The sequence below is a fragment of the Podarcis tiliguerta genome, assembly GCF_965153285.1.
Source record: "Podarcis tiliguerta genome assembly, chromosome: 10".
Taxonomy (NCBI): Eukaryota; Metazoa; Chordata; class Lepidosauria; order Squamata; family Lacertidae; genus Podarcis; species Podarcis tiliguerta.
In genome coordinates this window covers 64,913,676-64,932,538 of record NC_139543.1, presented here as the reverse complement: position 1 = coordinate 64,932,538, position 18,863 = coordinate 64,913,676, and the positions used below count along the sequence as shown (strand labels likewise).

The 18,863-nt window shown below is 49.1% G+C and overlaps 1 protein-coding gene across 7 annotated transcripts in view; it reads left to right on the top strand.

Moving 5' to 3' along the window:
• GATA3 (GATA binding protein 3) overlaps window positions 1-18,863 on the top strand; it is a 76,042-nt gene that overhangs the window by 3,479 nt on the left and 53,700 nt on the right. For 2 of the 7 annotated variants that reach the window (XM_083402279.1, XM_083402280.1), the window contains exon 2: window positions 15,600-16,280. In XM_083402279.1, coding sequence (XP_083258405.1) covers window positions 16,040-16,280 — 241 coding nt within the window. In that variant the 5' untranslated portion in view covers window positions 15,600-16,039. Of the gene's footprint in view, window positions 1-14,527; window positions 15,369-15,599; window positions 16,281-18,863 lie in introns of those variants that run through there. The other 5 variants (XM_083402284.1, XM_083402282.1, XM_083402283.1 and 2 more) reach the window with 5 other exon arrangements.

Sequence of the window (18,863 nt, the reverse complement as noted above, 5' to 3'; positions counted from 1 at the left end):
GATTTCTCCAAGACTTCCGTGACCCGGTGAGTGTGCGAAAGCACACCTTGCTTAGGCACGCACTTTCGAGAAAAAGATGTGTCTGTGACCCCGCGTGCTAACCGTTCCGCCACACTTCACGACCCAGTTAAACAGGAGCGAGCGCTCAATGGGGCTTCTAGTCCAACCGCTGGAATATGTTGCCTGACATTACCCTAGAGAGGCTGTGGATCCGGCGCACAGAGATTTCAATGCAAAGATGATTGTGGCCGCCAATCTACTCCCCCCCCCCGAACCGTCCTGGGTCACTGGGCCAATTTTTCGCTCTTGAAGGAAAGTCACTACAGTCTGGTTTTTCTTTCCTTTTCACGTCGGCTTTCCAAAGCCGTTGATCCAAATAGCAATCCGAATGATCAGCTCCCTTTTGCTTCTAGAATTGATGGCGGTAGAAGTGAGCAGGTCCTCCCTCCCCCAAAAAAATTGGCTTCAGATGCCAGAAAAAAATGTGTGTGTGTGTGTGTGTGTGTGTGTGTGTGTGTGTGTGTGAATTTGCAGTGGCGCAGTGCCGTGGCTGACTACGGCTGACTTCAAACAAGGGGGCTATTCCAGGACAGTGATCACGGAGGTACCCATCACGCCCCCCACCCCACCCCATGCAAGAGGGAAGGTCTTTCCTTTGCTCCTCCTCTCATCGCTCTGTTCAGTTTTCTAAGGAAGCCCCCGAATGAAAAGATAGCCAGAGAGGGGGACCCAGAGGAAAGCAGTGACCTTTCCAAAACTGTACAGTGGACCATCATCCTATAGATGCGAAATTCCTTAAGGTTTCCAATGAATCATTCTTTAAATTACAGGGCAGCCCGCAATTCGGGATTAGTCGATAACAATCAGGTTCAGTACAAACTGGGCTGTTTTGGCAAGTCTATGAAATCACGTTTTGTTTTGTTTTTAAATGCTTTGTTAGTTGTAGGTATACTACTGACAAAGGTTTGTTCCAGGCTAATGAACCCAACCAAGAGGCTTCATTTAGAGTTTTAAATGGATGCGTGTACAGACACCTACGGTGTGCATATGTAGACACACCGAGATATTTCCGAATTGCATTTAGCATGTATATAGTGCTTTAGTATTCAAAGTGTTCATCTACATAAGGAATGAGCAACCTCTGGCCCCGCGGATGTTTTTGGAAGGTTTCTAAGCAGGCCTAGTTAGCATGGAGCGATGGTCAGGGATGATGGTAGTTGTGGTCCAACAAACATCTGGAAGGCCAAAGGTTCTGCAACTCTGAGCTACATCCCCAGAACAATCTGCACAACTATCCTCTAGGTGGGCTGGTGCTATCCTGCCCACACTGAGGATAAAAGTGAAGACTGACTTGGTTTACAGGTTTGTTTATTACCTGGGAGATTTATAGCAGGAGCAATATTAGAATCTAGGATTTATTGGCTCTGTCTATGTTCTCTCTTTCTCGTCTATCTGCCTGTCTGTCTGTCTCTATCTAAATAGCTTAAACAAGCACACCCACCAGATATTTAGAATAAATTTATTTCAGCTGGTTAACATGGAGACCAGGTATAAGACTAACTTCTCAAGAAGGCCTGGAGCTTCAGCTGAAACCAAGAACCTTGTATCTCTTATTGGAGAGAGCTCAGCCTTTCTTCCACATCCATTTCTAGAGAAGAGGCCGATTCAGAAATCAGGAATTCCTTCCTGTCTGTCACCTTTGTGCAGGCCTGCAAAGACCATGTGCTCACTCCACACAAGGTTCATGGGTTCTTATTTACCCTGCACCACCATCAACCCCCACCTCTCCTCTGTTTTTGACATGACAGGTCTGAACAGCAGAGAAACATCAACAAAAAACTTTGAGGGCTTGGTCCTCCCCCTTCCCCCCAAAAAAACCTCTTAGGCCTGGAAAGGTGCCTAAAAGATTAAGCCAAGATTAATTTCTTTGTTCAGTTACAGAAACTTCTTAGAAACCACAGGCCCTTCATGTACTATTCTAGAGGCCAGAGAATGTCTAGGTGTGTGTGGGGGATGGGGGAATTATTAATAGGTATCATTTTGATTGACAGCATGACACCATTCTAAGAGCATTATCTAAGAGCCGACGCATTCATAAACAAATCAATTTCAGGGTTGGGTTCCCAAGCAGGGTCAAAGGGCTGCTCTTAGAGGTACTCAAACCTTGCATTCAAGCAGCCACCATGTATTCCCCACCCCCCAATGCATTCCTCTTAGCTCCTTTCAAGCTCATAACAACCAGAAATACAAGTGCTCCGGATTCACACGTGGCAGCGAGCCCGCGGACACGACTCCCAATCCCACACTCGCGCAGAGCAGGTCTGAAGGAAAGCCGTCAGAATAAAAAAAGAATTCGGGGGTCTTGAGGAGAGTAAAGGTTGAGAGATCTATTGCCTTAAAATCGACGCGGGAAAGACAAGATCTTTATCTTGCGCCGGTTATATTTCCCAGAACTGCACGTTTCTGAAGACATCTCCGGATTCTTAGACATGTCTGCTCAGAAGCTTGAGCGAATGGGCTCAGGATTGTAGGTTTCAATAGAGAGAGCCTTTCTGACGAATTTCTTTTTAAACACCTACTGCTAAGTGGGGGGAGCGCGCGCGAGAGGCCGGCAGAGAGAAGCACTTTGTGTCGGTGTGTGTGTGAGAGAGATTTCACCACCTTCTCCTCTCTACGCGCGGTTTGTTCAAGTGCGCGTGCACACCACCGTGTGGACACAAACAAACAAGCAAGCAAGCAAGCAAGCAAGCGCGCAGGGGTATTTGTTCTTTTGGGAACAATTACGGAGAGAGGGCAACAAGGTGCCCAAAGTCGGTATCTGTTGACTTGCAAGCTGGTCTGCGTGTTGGCAGAGGGTGGGGAAGGGAAAGGAGCGAGTTGATGTGGTTGGTGATGGTTGTCGCTAGCTTAAACCCTCCACCCCCGACGCCGCGCACACTCCATTCACCAGGAAATCTTGTGGGATCTTCCTGGCTCCCAGCGGAGAAAGTGAAACTTAACTAGATCCAAAGTTGAAACTGACTGGATCCCCTAGGCAGCCTTGCAGTTTGCGAGGGGATACGCGGGGGCGAAGGGAGATCCCCGTGCAGATTCTAGAAAATTAACCCCCCCCCTTTTTTTTTAAAAAAAAAGCCCCCCTAAGCGTGCCTTGCGACGAGGTTGTTTCTTACTTTTCGACTCCCCCTAGTACAACCCCGTCTTCTTACCCTCTCTTGGGAATGTAGAAGGGGGAAGGGTCGCTTCCTGGACTGGTGGAGCCGGTTTGATTCTCCCGCATCTCACTTTTGCTTACTTTTTAAACTGTCCTGAAGGCAGCGGATCTTTTAATTTCAGAAAAAGGATTTTTTTTGGGGGGGGGGATGGTGGGTAGGAAAGAAAAGAAAAGAGAGAATATATATTTTTCTTCAGGCCTCCTCAGTGGCGTAGCGTGGGTTGTCAGCACCCGGGGCAAGGCAAGTAATTTGCGCCCCCTAACCCGTGGATTTTAGCACTGACTTTAGCACTGCGAGTGCGAGCGTGCCCCCCCCAGATGTTGCGCCCGGCGCGGCCGGCCCCCCTGCACCCCCCACGCTACGCCACTGGGCCTCCTTCCTACTCACCAACCATCTGCCCCCCTTCTCAAATCGGACTCTCCCCAAATTTTATTCTAGCAGTCAGACTTCTAGAGGTCTGAAAGAGGGTCTCCTCGGACCCCGCCCCCCACGTCTCTCCCGAGCTCTCGGGATCTTCGGAGGGAATCTGGTCACCCCGTCGGTGGCGGTGGAGGAAGATCATCCGAATCGAGACGATCGGATGCTGAGGAGTTATTTCGCTTCCTCTTTTTCTCCCTGCAATACGGACGACGTTTTTGACCCGTCAGGCTTGGTGCTTTCCAGGCTTCCACAGTTGGCAGAGAATGGAGAATCGATGAAGAAAGAAAGAAAGAAAGAAAGAGGGAAAACGTTATAGGAAAAAGCGCCAGAAAACCAATGAGAACGAAGGGCAAGCCTAGTTGAAAGCGATGAAGGGGTTATGCTCTCTCCGCGCTCAGACAGAGGGGGGGGGGGGCAGCCTTGCAGCCTCAATTAAGCATCTGTAAAGTCCCGTTGAGTTCAGTGGAAGCGCCGCAGCACGTGCTCGAACCGCTCTCCTTTGCCATCCCTGAGATACACTGATGCTCTTTTGAAACTTTGAAAAGCTGCTGTTTCCTTGATCGCCGGCACCTCCAAGCAGGGCTGGTCTAGGGGTGTCAGCGCCTCCACAGGGCAGGCAGGTAGGCAACAATCCCAGCCAAGCTTACCTGAGAGTAGCCCCCCCTCCCCATTGAATTCAATAGGACTTGCTTCTTTTGCGTTAGGCAGGCACTGTCAGGCTCGCTTGGTGTGACTCCTGCGTTAGGATCGCGCGGCTGAGCCGAAGCCCTCGGGTCCAGGCTTGCAGAGCTCACCAGGGTGCGCGGAAAGGCGACCCCTCCTCTTCCCCTTTCGGGTGTTTGGTTTTGATCGACGTTTCGGGCGCTGAACAACCGCTCCCTTTTGTCCCCCGCACCCCCCCCCCCGGACAGGGATTCAGGGCTCGCCTGTTTGGGTTGCTTTTGCAGAGATTGTTGTGTCTCACGTCTGTCTTCGCCGGGGAAGCGCGCGCCGTCCGGCTGCTTTTGGCAAGGAAGAAGCGACGCGCCCTTTTCTCCCGACCCCCACAAAAGTTGTCCCCGAATCCTCCCACTCCCGGGGAACCCGAGTTGCTTTGCGATGGGGTGGGGGCTGGGGGCTGGGAGAAGAGAAGCCTTCAGATCTCAGCCCTGGGCCGTGTCCCTTCCATAACCCTCCGATGCCTCGCTCGGGGCTGTTTACACAGCTTTACCTGCGCTGCGCTGCTTTCCCTGTCAAATCCCAGCCCAGTAAACGTAACATAATCCTATTCCAGTCAATTGTATGCGGGCTAAAAGAAGTTCGGCGACGGGATGAAGTGTGTGTGTGTGTGTGTGTGTGTGTGTGTGTGTGTGTGTTGCATGTGTGTATGTGTGCTCTCCGAGCCCCCCTCCTTTCTCCCCCAGCAAGGAGACAGGGAAATTCAGACCAGGTGCCAGTAATCTAGAAGGTCACAGAGGAACTCGGAGAGGCCAGGCGGTTTTGCTCTCTGTCAGCTAGCCCCGAGTTCTTTGGGACCCCTTTGCCTATACCTACCCATGCTTGAATGAAGGACACGTGCTGGGCATGCAGAAGGCCGCAGGTTCAATCCCCGCCCTCTCCACCTACAGGATCCCAAGGGCCAGGGAGGCGACTGGAATATAACACCCTCCCTCCCTTTTGAAAGCTGCTGTCCGTCAGAATAGATGCTTTACTGGTCTACCTTGGCTCGTGATAAACAGAACCACATTATTTTGTTAGCTACCTGATCACACTAGATCCGGCCCTTCTTCGGGGTGTGTGTGTGTGTGCATGTTTCTTCTTTAACATGCTCAGTGCTAGTTACAGGTAGGTAGCCGTGTTGGTCTGCCGTGGTCGAAACAAAACAAAACAAAACAAAAAACAAAACACAATAAAATTCCTTCCAGTAGCACCTTAGAGACCAACTAAGTTAGTTATTGGTATGAGCTTTCGTGTGCATGCACACTTCTTCAGATACATGCTCAGTGCTACAGTCCTATACACACTTAACTCGGGAACAAGTCCCATTGAGCCTGTTGAGACTTTACTTGCGAGGAGACGCGGATAGGATCGCAGTGCGCGCCGCTCGCTTTCTTGCTGAGCCATCTTCTTAGCTAATCAGAAGTCAAGCTCATTGGAATCAGTGGGGCTCACCCCTCCCTGGCAAGTGGGGTAGGACTGCAGCGCTACTCACACTGGCTGGTATAAGGATAGATCACCCCCATCCATTTAATCCACGAATAAATCACACCCCCCCCCTTAGAGATTGTCTGAGGTCCTGGCACATTGTTTTATCCCGGATTAGTGAATAAGGAATAACTGCTGGTTCCCTACTGATGCATCACTAGTGAGCATGAAGACACTGGATCTGTGTATGAAAGGGAAGGGGCAGAAACCCCGACTTTCCTTAAATTCCTGTATTGCAGGGGGTTGGACTAGATGACCCTTGGGTCCCTTCCAACTCTTACGATCCTATGTCTTTTGGCATGGTGGTGAAATGTAAAAGAGAGTTAAGAAAATGTCCCAGGCTAACTGACCAGCATTAAATTAGCCACCCCTGCAGTAGTATTGATTCTGGATCAAGTAATTCGGAGCACACTCAGACTGGAATGTGTAAACCACCCCCCTCCCTCAGACCTGGAATATCCTCCTCCCACTGAAGTCCGTGTACAACCTATTTATTTGAATGAATCAGCATCACACACCCGGCTCCCGCAGTTGCTGCACCGAGATTCTTAAAAAATAAGATACTGCACATCTTTACCGAAGTTTTCGTGACAAAACTCCCATAAATTTTAATTGTTGAAAACTGCAGAAACGTACTACGCAGAGCAAGACGGAAATAATTATATTTATTTTTTAAAGTAACAAGCACGCAACTACCACCCACGCAGAACCAAGTAGGAGAAGGCCTTTTATGTTGCTAAACAGTATGTTTAAAATGCCCAGGTACAGTGAAATAAGGGTCTTTTTTCCATTTTTTCAAAAGAGGTCTTCGGTTATAGCAAGGACTGGTCGTTTTGCAATCTCAAAAAGTTGATGCAGCTGTTCAGCTAGAAATGTTCATCGATTTTGTTTGATTTTTGTGTAGGTTTTTTAAAATAAAGATTTTAGGGAAAAGATCTCAGGACTATCGAGCGAAATAGGTTCCCCTGTGTGTGTTTGTGTGTATGTTGGTAGGGAACAGGGAGCAATATCTCTGTGTCATGTTGTGGTCATCTGTGTAGTTATTGGCTGGGAAAACCGGCTCTCCTCATGGTCTCCAGTGCGGATCTTTTCGGTTTGAAAGCTTTGGCGCGAGAGAACTTTAGGACCTGATCCGCGCAGGACGGAGCAGGAGAGTTCAGTGGAGGTCAGATGTCTGGTAAACGAACGATACTGTGGCTTGTGGACCTCGTTTTGCTGCAAGGACCCGGATGGTTGCTTGTGTTTGAAATTAGAAGCAAACTGCATTGAACTCAATGGGACTTGCTTCCAATAAATTGTTTTCTTCAGGATCAGACTATGCTCAAAGAAACAGGCACTTCCTTTCGCCTGATTTTGTTCCATTAAATTTGTTTGCAGTTTCCGAAGCAGATGTGCTTTCTGGGCAGTGTGTTTAATTTAGTTCAGGAGGACTTTCCTAGAATTAGAGGTTTAGGGAGCGATCCTACGCATCTCTACTCAGAAGAGAGTCCCATTGAGTTCAATTAAGCTTGCTTCCAAGTAATAAGATCGCACCTCCAGGATTTCAGTTTTGATGAACCTACCTTGGCACTATCTGGTGGGTACCTACCTACTTGACACGGAATATTTCAGACCAAAACAAACTCTTCCCGCGGAATTAAGGGTGTCTGCTAAAATGTTTTTAATTTTTTTGTTCACGTTCGAATGGCCCCCTCAATTCCTGAACTCTGACCGTGGTCATTACTCCGAAGTAATGAGAATGAGGGCTTAAGGGGAGTGGGTTATGGAAGCAAAAGAGATGTCAGAATATACTAGCCAAAGCCCACTTTATCTTCACAACAACCATGTGAGGCAAAAGAGCGACTGGCCCAGTTTACCGCAGAGCCTAGGGCGAACCTCAACTCTGCTCGCCTCCTCCAACCACTACACCGCACTGCCCGCTCCACTGAGCAGAATTGCGCTTCGCTTCGGAATGAACAGGACCCTCCATCTGAGAGCCAGCAGGTGAACATGCACCACACGCTTACAGCATTCCCCACCCAAAGAACCCTGGGAACCACCACGGAACTACAATTCCCAGCACCCTGAACAAACTACAGTTCCCAGGATTCTTAGGATGGGGGGAAAGCCATGTGCTTTAAGTGTTTAGTGCGTTTGCAGCCCGAGAGAAGCCGGGAGAGCGTGCGCGACCCTTTTTCACAAACAGTGCCCCATTTATCCTCGCTTTCCCTTCGGGCTCTGCTTCGCCTGGCTTCCCCCGGCTCCTTCTTCCCTGCCAGCTGGAAATTCGGTCTCTCGCTTCTCCTCCCTGCTCCGCCAGCAGGGGCTTTAATTGACAGTTTTGCCCTAATAGGAGCTCATTGTTGGCAGCAATTAGCAAAGCAACCAGTTTGGAGAAGGAGAGGGGGAGACGAGGATGGGGGAAGAGGGGCGTTTAATTCGATTTGAAGGTGAGGGGCGTGTGCCTGAGATCCCGGCCCGCGCTTGGTCGATCTTTTCCAGCTGAGAACGCCGGGAAAAGCCAAGGCAAGGGGGCTGCTTCGGAAAAAAAAGAGGAGTAGAGCGCAGAGAGAGGGCCCGTAGCCAAATGTTAATGAAGGATAGAGGAACAGCTTTGGCTGGCGACGCAAAGGGAAGGAGAGTGGGAGATTAATTCGCTCCAGAGCGCGCCGTTTAGAATTCGAATTTAGTGAAAGTGCCCAGGATGGACCACTCCGGATCTGCTTTAAGCCGATCATGGGGCCCCATCAGAGATCCCAACTTGAATAAAATATTGTGGGGGCCCAGGTAAGCCCTGCCCTCCACAACCGATCACATGGCACACGCACCATTTGAATGGCAATACCGATCAACTTGGGGGGAGGGCGGTCCTCTCAAATATTTTATTGTGGGGGCCGAAGCCCCCACGGACCCTAGGAGTTGGCTCCTATGAGCCCCATCCCTTGCAATCTTTTTTAGCGCGTTTGCTCGCAAGTAAGTCCCACTGAGCTGGATAGGGCACGCTCCCACGCCACTCCGCAAGGCGTGTATCCAGATTTGTAGCCTTTCTTGGCAGGGGGGGGGGGGGACACGACCCAACTAAATCCCAACTCATTAGACACTCCTAGGCTTGCTTCGAAGTGAATCCCATGGGGAAGGGAATCTCCCCGAAAGCCGAGAGGAGACTGAGATCGTCGCGTTTGCTTTTTAAATCGACCGGTTCAGTTTCGGTGGCTCAGGCTACCCAACTCCGTCTGTGTAGGGACTGGCGGGGGAGAGGTTTTGGAGAAGTTGCGGGTGCGCCTTTGTGCAGGAAAAAATGCCCCTCGAGAAAAAGGGAATTCCCCTCGGAATTCCGGAAGATTTGGCAAGCTTCGCCTTTCTCTAATGGAAAAAAGGTGCGTCTGTGAGTGATGAATAATCACTCGGAGGCGGCAGTTCTACACGCGCTCCTTTGACAGAAAACCCCACTCCCACCGACCTCGGTGGAACTTGCTCCTGAGTAAAAATGTCTTTCTGCAAACCGATTTTTTGCTCGCATTTGGAGAAGAGCGCGCGACTGCGTCTTCTCCGCGCTTAGGAAAGCGGGATAGGATTCCGAAACAAAACTAAACCTCCATGTGCGCTTATTCCGTAGTAGACTAAGTCGGATTGAATCTAGTTTAGATATGTTGAGAAGTTTCCCCTGAATAACATTTATGTGGGGAAATTTGGGGCGCCACTTCGCGTTATTTTGGCCTTCTCTTTTCTGTGTACACCTAGGCGGGTTCGCCTGGCAGTCAGTCTTGCTGAATTCAGAGTCTCTCTCTCTTTCATCTAAATGAGCGCGCGGGAATTTTCAAACCGTCTGACTCCTCTAGAGGAGTCCCATGGACGTCCGCCCGACTCAAGCCAGATAGAATAAATGCAATTATGTTAATGGCATGGGAACCGCATTCGGTTTGCCTGGTCAACAGATCTATTCCGCTCCTACCTTTAGCCACCTGGAGGAAAATAAGCCACACTTTTTGCAGCGCACTGCCTTACTCAGAAGTAAACCGTACTGAACTCAACGGGATTTACTTCTACGTAAAGAGTATCTCCTCAATCTGCAGCCCTTCGAATGGTGCTCAATGCCCTTGCGCCTGGGCGCCAAAATAAACATCAAATAAATGCATATATGACTGATGTCACGCAGGGCTACAGCTTGCATTTTAGAGGTCGGAAATGAATACGATGGTCTCGGCAACTTTCCTTCCATTCTCTTGGGTCTCCCAGTGGCCCCCTTCTGAGCACGTGCAGAGTGCCTTATTTATTTATTTCATTTGTACCCCCCTGTTTCTCCAAGGAACTCAAGGTGGCGCAGATACTCTCCCCCCCCCCCGCTGTTATCCCCCACCAACACTGCGGGGTAGGTTAGGTGGAGAGTGAGTGACTGCCCAAGGCCACCCAGTGAACGTCGTGGCTAAGTGGCGGATTTGAACCCAGGTCTCCCGGGTCCAGCACCCTAAATCATTGCACCACCCTGCTTGCCCAGGCTACCACCATTCCGCATGGCACCCCTTACACCGCGGAAGCATAATTGGATTCCTGAACCCCCCTCGCTTGAACTCAGTGGGCCTTCTGTGTGTGTAAACACACAAACACTGGGGGGGGGGGGATTTCCAGGCGGACCTCAGCTACTCTCCAACCTACCCACTTTTCTTTCTAACTGCATCATTTAAAGGACTTCTTCCCAAGCCCATGCCCTTGTAGGATCCAGGATGACCCAAACAGCATTCTGACTCAGTGTGGCGAGGGTAGTGTAACGTCTGTACGAGGAATCCCTCTTACACGTGTATCCAGTGCTGGGAACCATAGCGGGACTGCATTGAATGGCTCCTTCTATTTCCGCCCTCCCCACCCCGGTCACGCTCCTTTGGCCCCTCCCGGATGGGCACAATGGCCGTGACGTCAGCCCCCAGTGGCGTCGGCCAGGCTGGCCCAGGAAAGGGGCCTTCGGCAGAGCAGCCTCCCAATTACAACCGGTCAATCCAGTTACCAAGAGGGGAGGGAGAAGAGGAGAGATCTGCTCGCAATAAACCCCCCACCTTTACAGCAGCAGGCACGGTCGCTCCAGGTTTCCTCCGTTGCTGCGGTGGCTAAGAGGTTCTGGGTTCGAATCCACATACCCACTGAAGAGCTACTGAAGAGTAGCAATAATAATAATAATAATAATAATAATGTTGATGATGTCCCACCTAACAGGGCTGTTAGTTCATTGCTTTTTCCTGCTACGCCTTTTGTCCAGCGCGCGCAGAATGCGCCGCCCCTGATCCTCAAAACAATCTTGCGAGGTAGGCTAGGCTACATACTATGCATTAAAAACACATAATCTCCCCCCCCCCCTCCCAGGATCCCGGGGGAACTCTAGTTTGCCCTCGTACAGAGCTATAATCCACAGCACCCTTAGCAAACTGTAGTTCCCAGGATTCCAGGAGGGAAGTCATATGCTTTAAATGATGCTGAGTACGCAGCCTTGGTCCCAGGCATCCTAAATCTTATTTGGGAGGGAGAAGGCGGCGAATAACACCACCCCAAAAAGCCCTCCCCTCCCCAGAACCTGATATTATGTAGAGCTTGGGACCATCTTCAAAGAAAACTATTCTTTTCCTGTTTTATCTAATACAAACCGAGCCTTCTGAATAAGGACACGGGGATGAGCCATTTACATTTTGCCTGGAATACTTTTAAAAGTGACCAAAGCTCAACATTTTTAATCGTCTTATCTTTTTAAAAAACATTACAATTAATATTTTATGTGACCCAAGAGAGTGTGCGCTGAAAGATCACTTCATGCGCCCCTCCAAATACCAAGTGGGGATGAATAAAAAACAGGAAGGCAAGCCCTTCGATTAATCGACTTTATATACTTTTCGTTTAATCATTTAGTTGGGACAAGATTCCTCTGCGCCTGCAGCTAGGGACTTTTTACTCTTTCTTTTCCTCATTACTCCTGTTTTTAATAATAATAATAAAAACGCAATCCTAACCATCCTAACTAGGCAGATATGTCCTATTGAATTCAACTGAATTTACTCCCCAGGGGTTAGAATCGCAGCCTAAATCGCGGGAGAGCACTGGGTCAAATTTTTATTTTTTGAAGGGAAGGTGTCTCCCTTCCTCCAGAAAAACAACAACAACCCCATCCACCGACCTTTCTGCGTCAGTTATAGTTAGAGATTCACATGAAATGGTCTTGACAGATTTTTTGCCCACAGTGCAGTTCCGATTCATGCAGGAATCTCGCGACTGTGAATGAGGCAAAAATGTTAAGGCTCTTTTAACTGCCACAAAGAGTTAGCAAAGGGGACACATATATAGAATTGGGCCCTTATTTTCGGAATGGGTAAACAACAACAATAATTCAGGTCGTCTTTAGGCAGGCGACAAACATGTTTAATGACACTAATCGCGGGTTCCTGCTTGCTCTAAAGTTTTTAAAAATTATATTTTAAAGTGGGCATTATTTGTACGTTTCCGGGCTGCGATCTACAAACCCTGGGGGGAAAGTTCTTCTAAGCTTTACTCTGAGTAGACCCATTGAAATTAATCAACACGCCTAAATTCGGTCCATTAATCTCAAACGGGTCGGCTCTGAGTAAAAGTTAGTTGAATGCCACCCATTGCGATTCTTACTCCGAAGTAAGCCCCACTGTATTCAAAGGGACTCGCTGCTATCAAGGGTGCATAGGATCGTAGCCTCAATCCGGAGTCAATGACTGAGCGTCGGAAACATTTGGGTCTGCCCTGTCGGCGCCTGAGGATTACTGGTAGGGCTCTCAAAGAAGGGATTCCCCCTCCCCTTTTGGTTAGGAAAGTGTTAAATTACGCCCCAAGCAGCTCCTAGACATCTCTGATCACCAAAACAGACTGGAGATGCAAATCTGTCAGTGAAGGCAAAAAGGAAAAAAAAAGGGGAAATAAATCCTTGAACCCGATCCACAAACCAATTAAGCTGAAACATTAGGACCATTTCCCCGCACACTTAATTTAAAACTGATGTAGTAATAACTTTGGTGGAACTTCCATAGACTTCCAACGTCGTGGAGGCTACCATCCTCTGCGCATTTACACACCAGCAAAACACATTAAACTCAAGTGGGGCTTCCCTCTGTGAGTAAGCACGCTTACTCTCGGCCTGCATTAACACTAGTGAAACCAAATGCTTTCGCTTAACTGGGTAGTGGATCCTGCGAAGGAGATCTCTCTCTCTCTCTCTCAGTGTGTGTCTTATCCACACACACACATTTTTTTACATTAAAAACAAACAACGTCCAGCACAGGGACAATGACCACAATTAACAGAGCTCTATCTCTATATATATTTAAAAATGCAACTATTAGCATTTCAGAAACAAAGCCAATACTCGGGTCCCTTGCGCATATTTTAAATACTTGTCTAATTCTTCCCAGCAACAGTTTGATTTCCCCCAATTCAACCCAATTTATTGTATTGCAAGGTCTGCGCGAGTGGGAGAAAGGGCGACAAGAGAAGACGGGTGGAGCCGGGGTGGGGGAGCAGCGGAAAGGAAGACGATGCAACTTGTTGCGCTTTCAAAGAGAACAAAAACCCCACCACTACCCTTCAAAATAAATGCTCAGGGCGAAAATAGCTCCTCCGGGTTCTTGAGTTTGAATGAACCACTAGGGGATGCAATGGCTCAATGGAGAGAACGTTGAGAGAGTAGTTAAAAGTTCGAACGCCAGGCGAGCAGCCAATCGCTGACGGCTTTGGCCAGCAGACGGCTCTTGCTGCTTCCTGATTGGCTCTGAGAGTACCCCTTCCTTTCTCCTCCAGCCCCTTTCATTTTCACAAGCCAAGTGGCCCGTGGAGGAGCTCAGGGGCCGAAGCCTCTCCTACGGCTCAGCCTTCGCCTCTTCGGACCGATGCCGGATTATTATGGGGCAGTTAATGGCTGAGAACTGAAATCCACAAGTCAAATCCACTCCTAACTCCCCCACTTTCAGGCTTTCTCCCAGTGGCCCCCTTTCACCTGCAAGCAAGAACCCTAAACCCAGCTCCCTCCGGGGATTACATTGATATTTCCTCAGTTCTGTGCTCCTGAAAGAGGCTCGCCCTTTGCCGTTTCATTCTCGGCAGACCGCGAACGGGGGGAAAAAACACGTGTACTCCTTACTTGCTAAAGTCGAACTCGCCATTCTTTTAAATATTACCCCTCTCCGTTTGCCAAAGCACACTAGGGCTAGCTAGAGCTGATCAACTCTCACCCGCACCCGCTTTGTTTTGCGTGTGGACAGCCCACGAAGTACTAAATTCGCCCCTATTCCCTCACTTTCATCAGCTCAGAAAATGAGGCTAACTCGTATCCCAATATAAACAGCCACCCAGTTCAGTGTCCTTACATTGTATGGCGCCCAGTCCTTCCTCTGAAAGGATGATCTAATAAAATAAAAATCATTATTAATAATAGAGGGCTGATTCCTCCCCCCACCCCGCAAAAAATCATCAACTTATAGGAACTCAAACTTGAGATGGTTAAGTCTTTCTCCCTCGCCCTCAAAATGAGTTTATTTCTTTCCGGCTCCGGTACGCGTGGGTGGAGGGGAGGTGTGTTTTCTTTTTTGGGGGGGAGGAGGAAGAGGAGGGGAAGGGATCAGCCCCAGTTAGCTTTCTTCCTTCCCCCCCTCCCTGCCCGTCCCCCTGTCCCTCCTCGTTCAGGGACAGACTCCACCCCCTCCCTGTTGATGACACTGGAACCTCCTTAAGTTCTGTCTCGCCGCAGCTGTCTGTGGATACTGAGCCGGCTGGCGCCATCCTGGTTCTTTCAGAAATAATGCCTTCTCTTTAAAAAGAAAAAAAGAAAAAAGAAAAGCAAAAGAGAGAGAGAGAGAGGGAAGGAAGGAAGGAAGGAAGGGGGGGAGGGCAGGCGGGCAGGCGAGAGGTGGAGTGAAATGAGGAGGACAATTTGAGCCGATCAAGTTCTTCCCGGCTGTTTTCGCGCAACTTTTCCGAGGGTGCTTCTGCATTCATTTTTTCTTCCTTTCTTGTTTTCCTTCCTTCCTTCCTTTTCGGGCTCCTCGCACCCCGTAGTTTCTCCTCCCTTTCTCGTTTCTTCAGCATGCTCTTAGAAATAGCATTTTAAAACGTCCGCCAAGTTTTTTCTTTTTTTGGGGGGTGGGGGGCAACGTTTGCTGATTTTTGAAAGGGGGGAGGAGGAGGAGGAAGAGGAGGAGAGATGCTCCCCGCCGCAAAAAGCAGCCCCCACCGACCAACGCACTCCAAAACAACCTAAAAAAAAAGAGGGGGAAAGGAAGGCGAGGAGAGGGGGAAAGTAATCTCTTCAACAAACCAGAAAATCAATACTAAAAAATAAAACAAAAGCGAACTTCTCACCGCCGCTTCTGCAGGTGAAATTGGCCAAACAGAAGACTTTGCGGGAATCGGTGTATTTCTTTCTTTCTTTTTAAACCTGAGAGAGGGAGAGAGGCGAGAGGGTAGGACAGCGCGGCAGCGCAGGCTGAGCGCTCAGGGATCCCTGCGGCCAATTTCCCCGCGAGGCTGCGGAGATCGAAAGAGAAAGAAGCGAGATGGTGCCTTCGCTGGGCGGATAGGTGAGTCGCGAAGACTTGTTTGAAAAGGCGGGAGGGGGGAGATAAGAGAGGCACAGGAGGTGGACCTTTGCAGAGATCTCTTTGGGGCGGGGGGCGCATTTTCTGTGCGCGTAAATGAAAAAAATAAATAAATCCCAGTGTTTTAAAAGTTTTTAAAACCAAGTTTTTTCTCTCCCCCCCTCCTTTCTCTCTTTCTCTCTCTCCTTTTGTCCCCCCCCCCTTTCATTACAGGTGATCGACCCAAGGCAGGCAAGCTCTTTCCGAGGAGAGGAAAACTCCTCTTTGCCTCTCGTTGCTTTGCAGGCTCTCCCGCCCCCCCCCTCTCCAGCCACCCCCACCCATTTTGGGGGAGACGGTTATTTAAGCAACACCTTTTCCCTGCACCTAGACATTTTCCAAATCTCTCCCTCTCTCCAGTCCTTCGGGCGACTCACTTTGACGAACTTTTTTTTTGTGTGTGTGTGTTTCATTAATTCAGGTGTTGGCATTTGTAAAAAGTGATTTCCCCAGCCCAGTGTCTCTTTCCCCCGCTCCATTAAAAGAAAAAAAGATTTTTATTTTTTTTGCACTGGTGTGTGTGTGAGAGAGAGAGGGGAAGAGAGAGAGGCCAGACAAAAACTTTGTTGCAACCGACCAACCCAAACCCAGCCGCCACTGATCGTGAGAACAGGATGGAAGTAAGCACGGATCAGCCCCGGTGGGTAAGCCACCACCACCCGGCCGTCCTCAACGGACAGCACCCGGACTCCCACCACCCCGGACTGGGCCATTCCTACATGGATCCCACGCAGTATCCTCTGGCGGAGGAAGTGGATGTACTTTTTAACATCGACGGGCAAGGCAACCACGTCTCTCCGTATTACAGCAACTCCGTTCGGGCGACGGTGCAGCGCTACCCCCCGGCCCATCACGGTGAGTGCCAGGATCCTAGCAGATCCCAGGGAGGGCGACCGACCCGCTTCTCTCTTCCTCTCGCTTGCTTTCTCTCTCTGCCTTCCCTCCAACAAATGCTACATTTTGACAGCCAGCTATGAGCCCCGGAAACTAGACAGAGAAAAGCTGGCGCGCGCTCTCTCTCTGTGCTCTTTCTGCATGCTTGGTTTTCTAAACTGCTGATTTAATGCAAGCCCAAAAGCCATTAGCAACTGACAAGAGAGAGGATCGTTTCTGGGAAATACCAGGTCTGTGTCTCTCGCTCAGGCTCGGCCTTGTCCTGGTGGAAGAGGATGAGCTCTGGGCCTCTTTGCAAACCAGCCACGCTCCCCGCGTGGAAAGTGCTCCCTGCCGCCCCGATCTTGTAGCATGCTTTTAAAAATATTACTCGGGAAGCAAAACTCTCCCTTTTTTTTCTGGTTCAACGGGATTTTCTTCCCCAATACGCGCGCACTGGGTTACAGGCTGCGGTCGCGCCAGCTTCCCTTGGGATTTCCTTCCTCCCGTGTAAACGTGTCCTAAGATGTGCTGAATCCCCATTATTTGAGGAGAAACGACCCAATGGCCTCCGCGGAACCGGCTTGCACACACAAATCCGATTTGAACTGCAACCCGGTTGCAGCCGCTAACCTGGCAGCAAGCCCCACTAAAACTCAGCGGCGCTTCCTTCCGAGTAGACATGGCTCGCTTTGCAGCGTCAGGCTGAATGCCGATGCTTGCTTGGGCGGCGGGGACTGAGGCCCACGGAACTGAGCGCGAGGCTTACTTGCGAGTAAATGTTGGCCTAGGGGACAGGTTGTAACGTTTGTGGGTTAAAAGCAGCTTGGAAACTGGGTGGTGGATGGGGCTCATTTGGGCAAAAAGCAGGGGCTATCTAGTAGCCACACACTGAGGCATTTTGAAATCCTCATGGATTTCCGCAGGATCCACAAGCTTTTAAGAGGCGCCCGTCCCCTGCTCTTTTACCTAAGAGTAAATCCACTGCACACTGGTTTCCGAGTAAACGTGTCCCTTCTGCTGGGAGGTGGGTGGGTGACTGACTGGGTGCAGATCTTTGCTCTTTGAAAATATTTGACTAGCTGTTAGATCCTGCCGCTATTTTAATCCCTCGCCTTCATTATTACATCCGGAACTACGATCCGGAGCAGACAGGCTTCAGTGTAAACAAACAAACAAACAAACAGCCCATCAACTACGTTTACTCGGACGTAAAGTGAGCTGAAGCCGACCTCACTGAGGACTTTAAGACCGCATGCAAATAGTTTCAGAAGTTTGTCCTTAACAGAATTTGTGGCTAGTTAGGAACCCACACGGCTCCCCCACTCAGCCGCCCCCTGCTCACTTTGAAAGCCCCCCCCGCGCGTGTTTTTTAAATTATCCCTTGGCTGTCATTTCTAGTTTTTAATATTACTTGTAATGATGCCGCTGCAAAAGACAACAGGCTCCTTTTGACAGTGATTATGAAAGCACTTGGGAAAGAGAGAGAAGGGGAAAAAAAAAAACCTTCCCAGTTGGGCGATGAAAAGACAAACTTGAACCGTTCTAAACTAGAACTCTGGGAGGAAAAAAAAGAGAGAGAGATGTAATGACTTAGCCTCCGGGCTGAGATGTTAGAATTAAAAGCTGTCAGGGAAAATAAGTGATATGATTGTCTCCCTGGGACTTCGTCCTATTAGTATGTATGAATCTGTACTGAATATTCACAGAAGCAATACAATAGCACCTTGTCAGGACCTTCCAAGTCTGACAATGTGGCCTGCCAGTTTTCGGAGTGACACAGAACGCTTCCTCAAGCGGGATGGGAACAAAGTACAGGCAGTCAAAAGTTTCTCAAGTTTTTTTTTTTAATATACACATAGAAATATAAAGATATTAAAGTAGTGAGAAGCAGTGCAAGAGCCTGTGCCTGTCTACTTAGAAGTAAGGCCTACTGAGTTTGATGGAGCTTACTTCCAAGTCAACACGGCAGTCCGAGCCTCTTACCTGTTTCCCCAGGAACAGGTCCCTTTAATTTCTCAGGGATTGCAGCCTTTAACCGTGTGCTAAACAATCTGCTCCAAGCCAACTAAAAGTATTTAACTTTGGGCTGGGTCGTGCTCATTCCTGTTTGATTTTAGCATTCACCCTGAGGTGCTCTGTGTGGCTCCCAAACTCAACCACTTAGTTTGGTCTTTCTAAAAGGCTTAATTTACTCTCTCTCTCTCTGTGAAATTTTATTCTAGAATGAATTTTTAAAAGGGTGAAGAAATAATGCAGTAGGCAGGAATGTATCTATGCAGTTAAGGAGAGCACGATAAATTGGTGGGTGAGGAAGAAGAATATTTGTGAATATATATCTCAGAGATATATTCACCCCCCCCCAAAAAAATAATAAACCCCAAACTTTTCCAGCTGCAGATTTAGCTCTCGCTTTTCAAGCCCTTCTCTGGTTTCCCTCGCCCAAAAATTGGGAAATAAAGTTGGGGGTGGTGGAAGAGAACTAAATTTCCCCAAATGTTTTAAAGAGCAAAAAAAGGCCTCCTCCGCCTCCGGGGAACTGAATGAGCAATATTAATCCCTGAT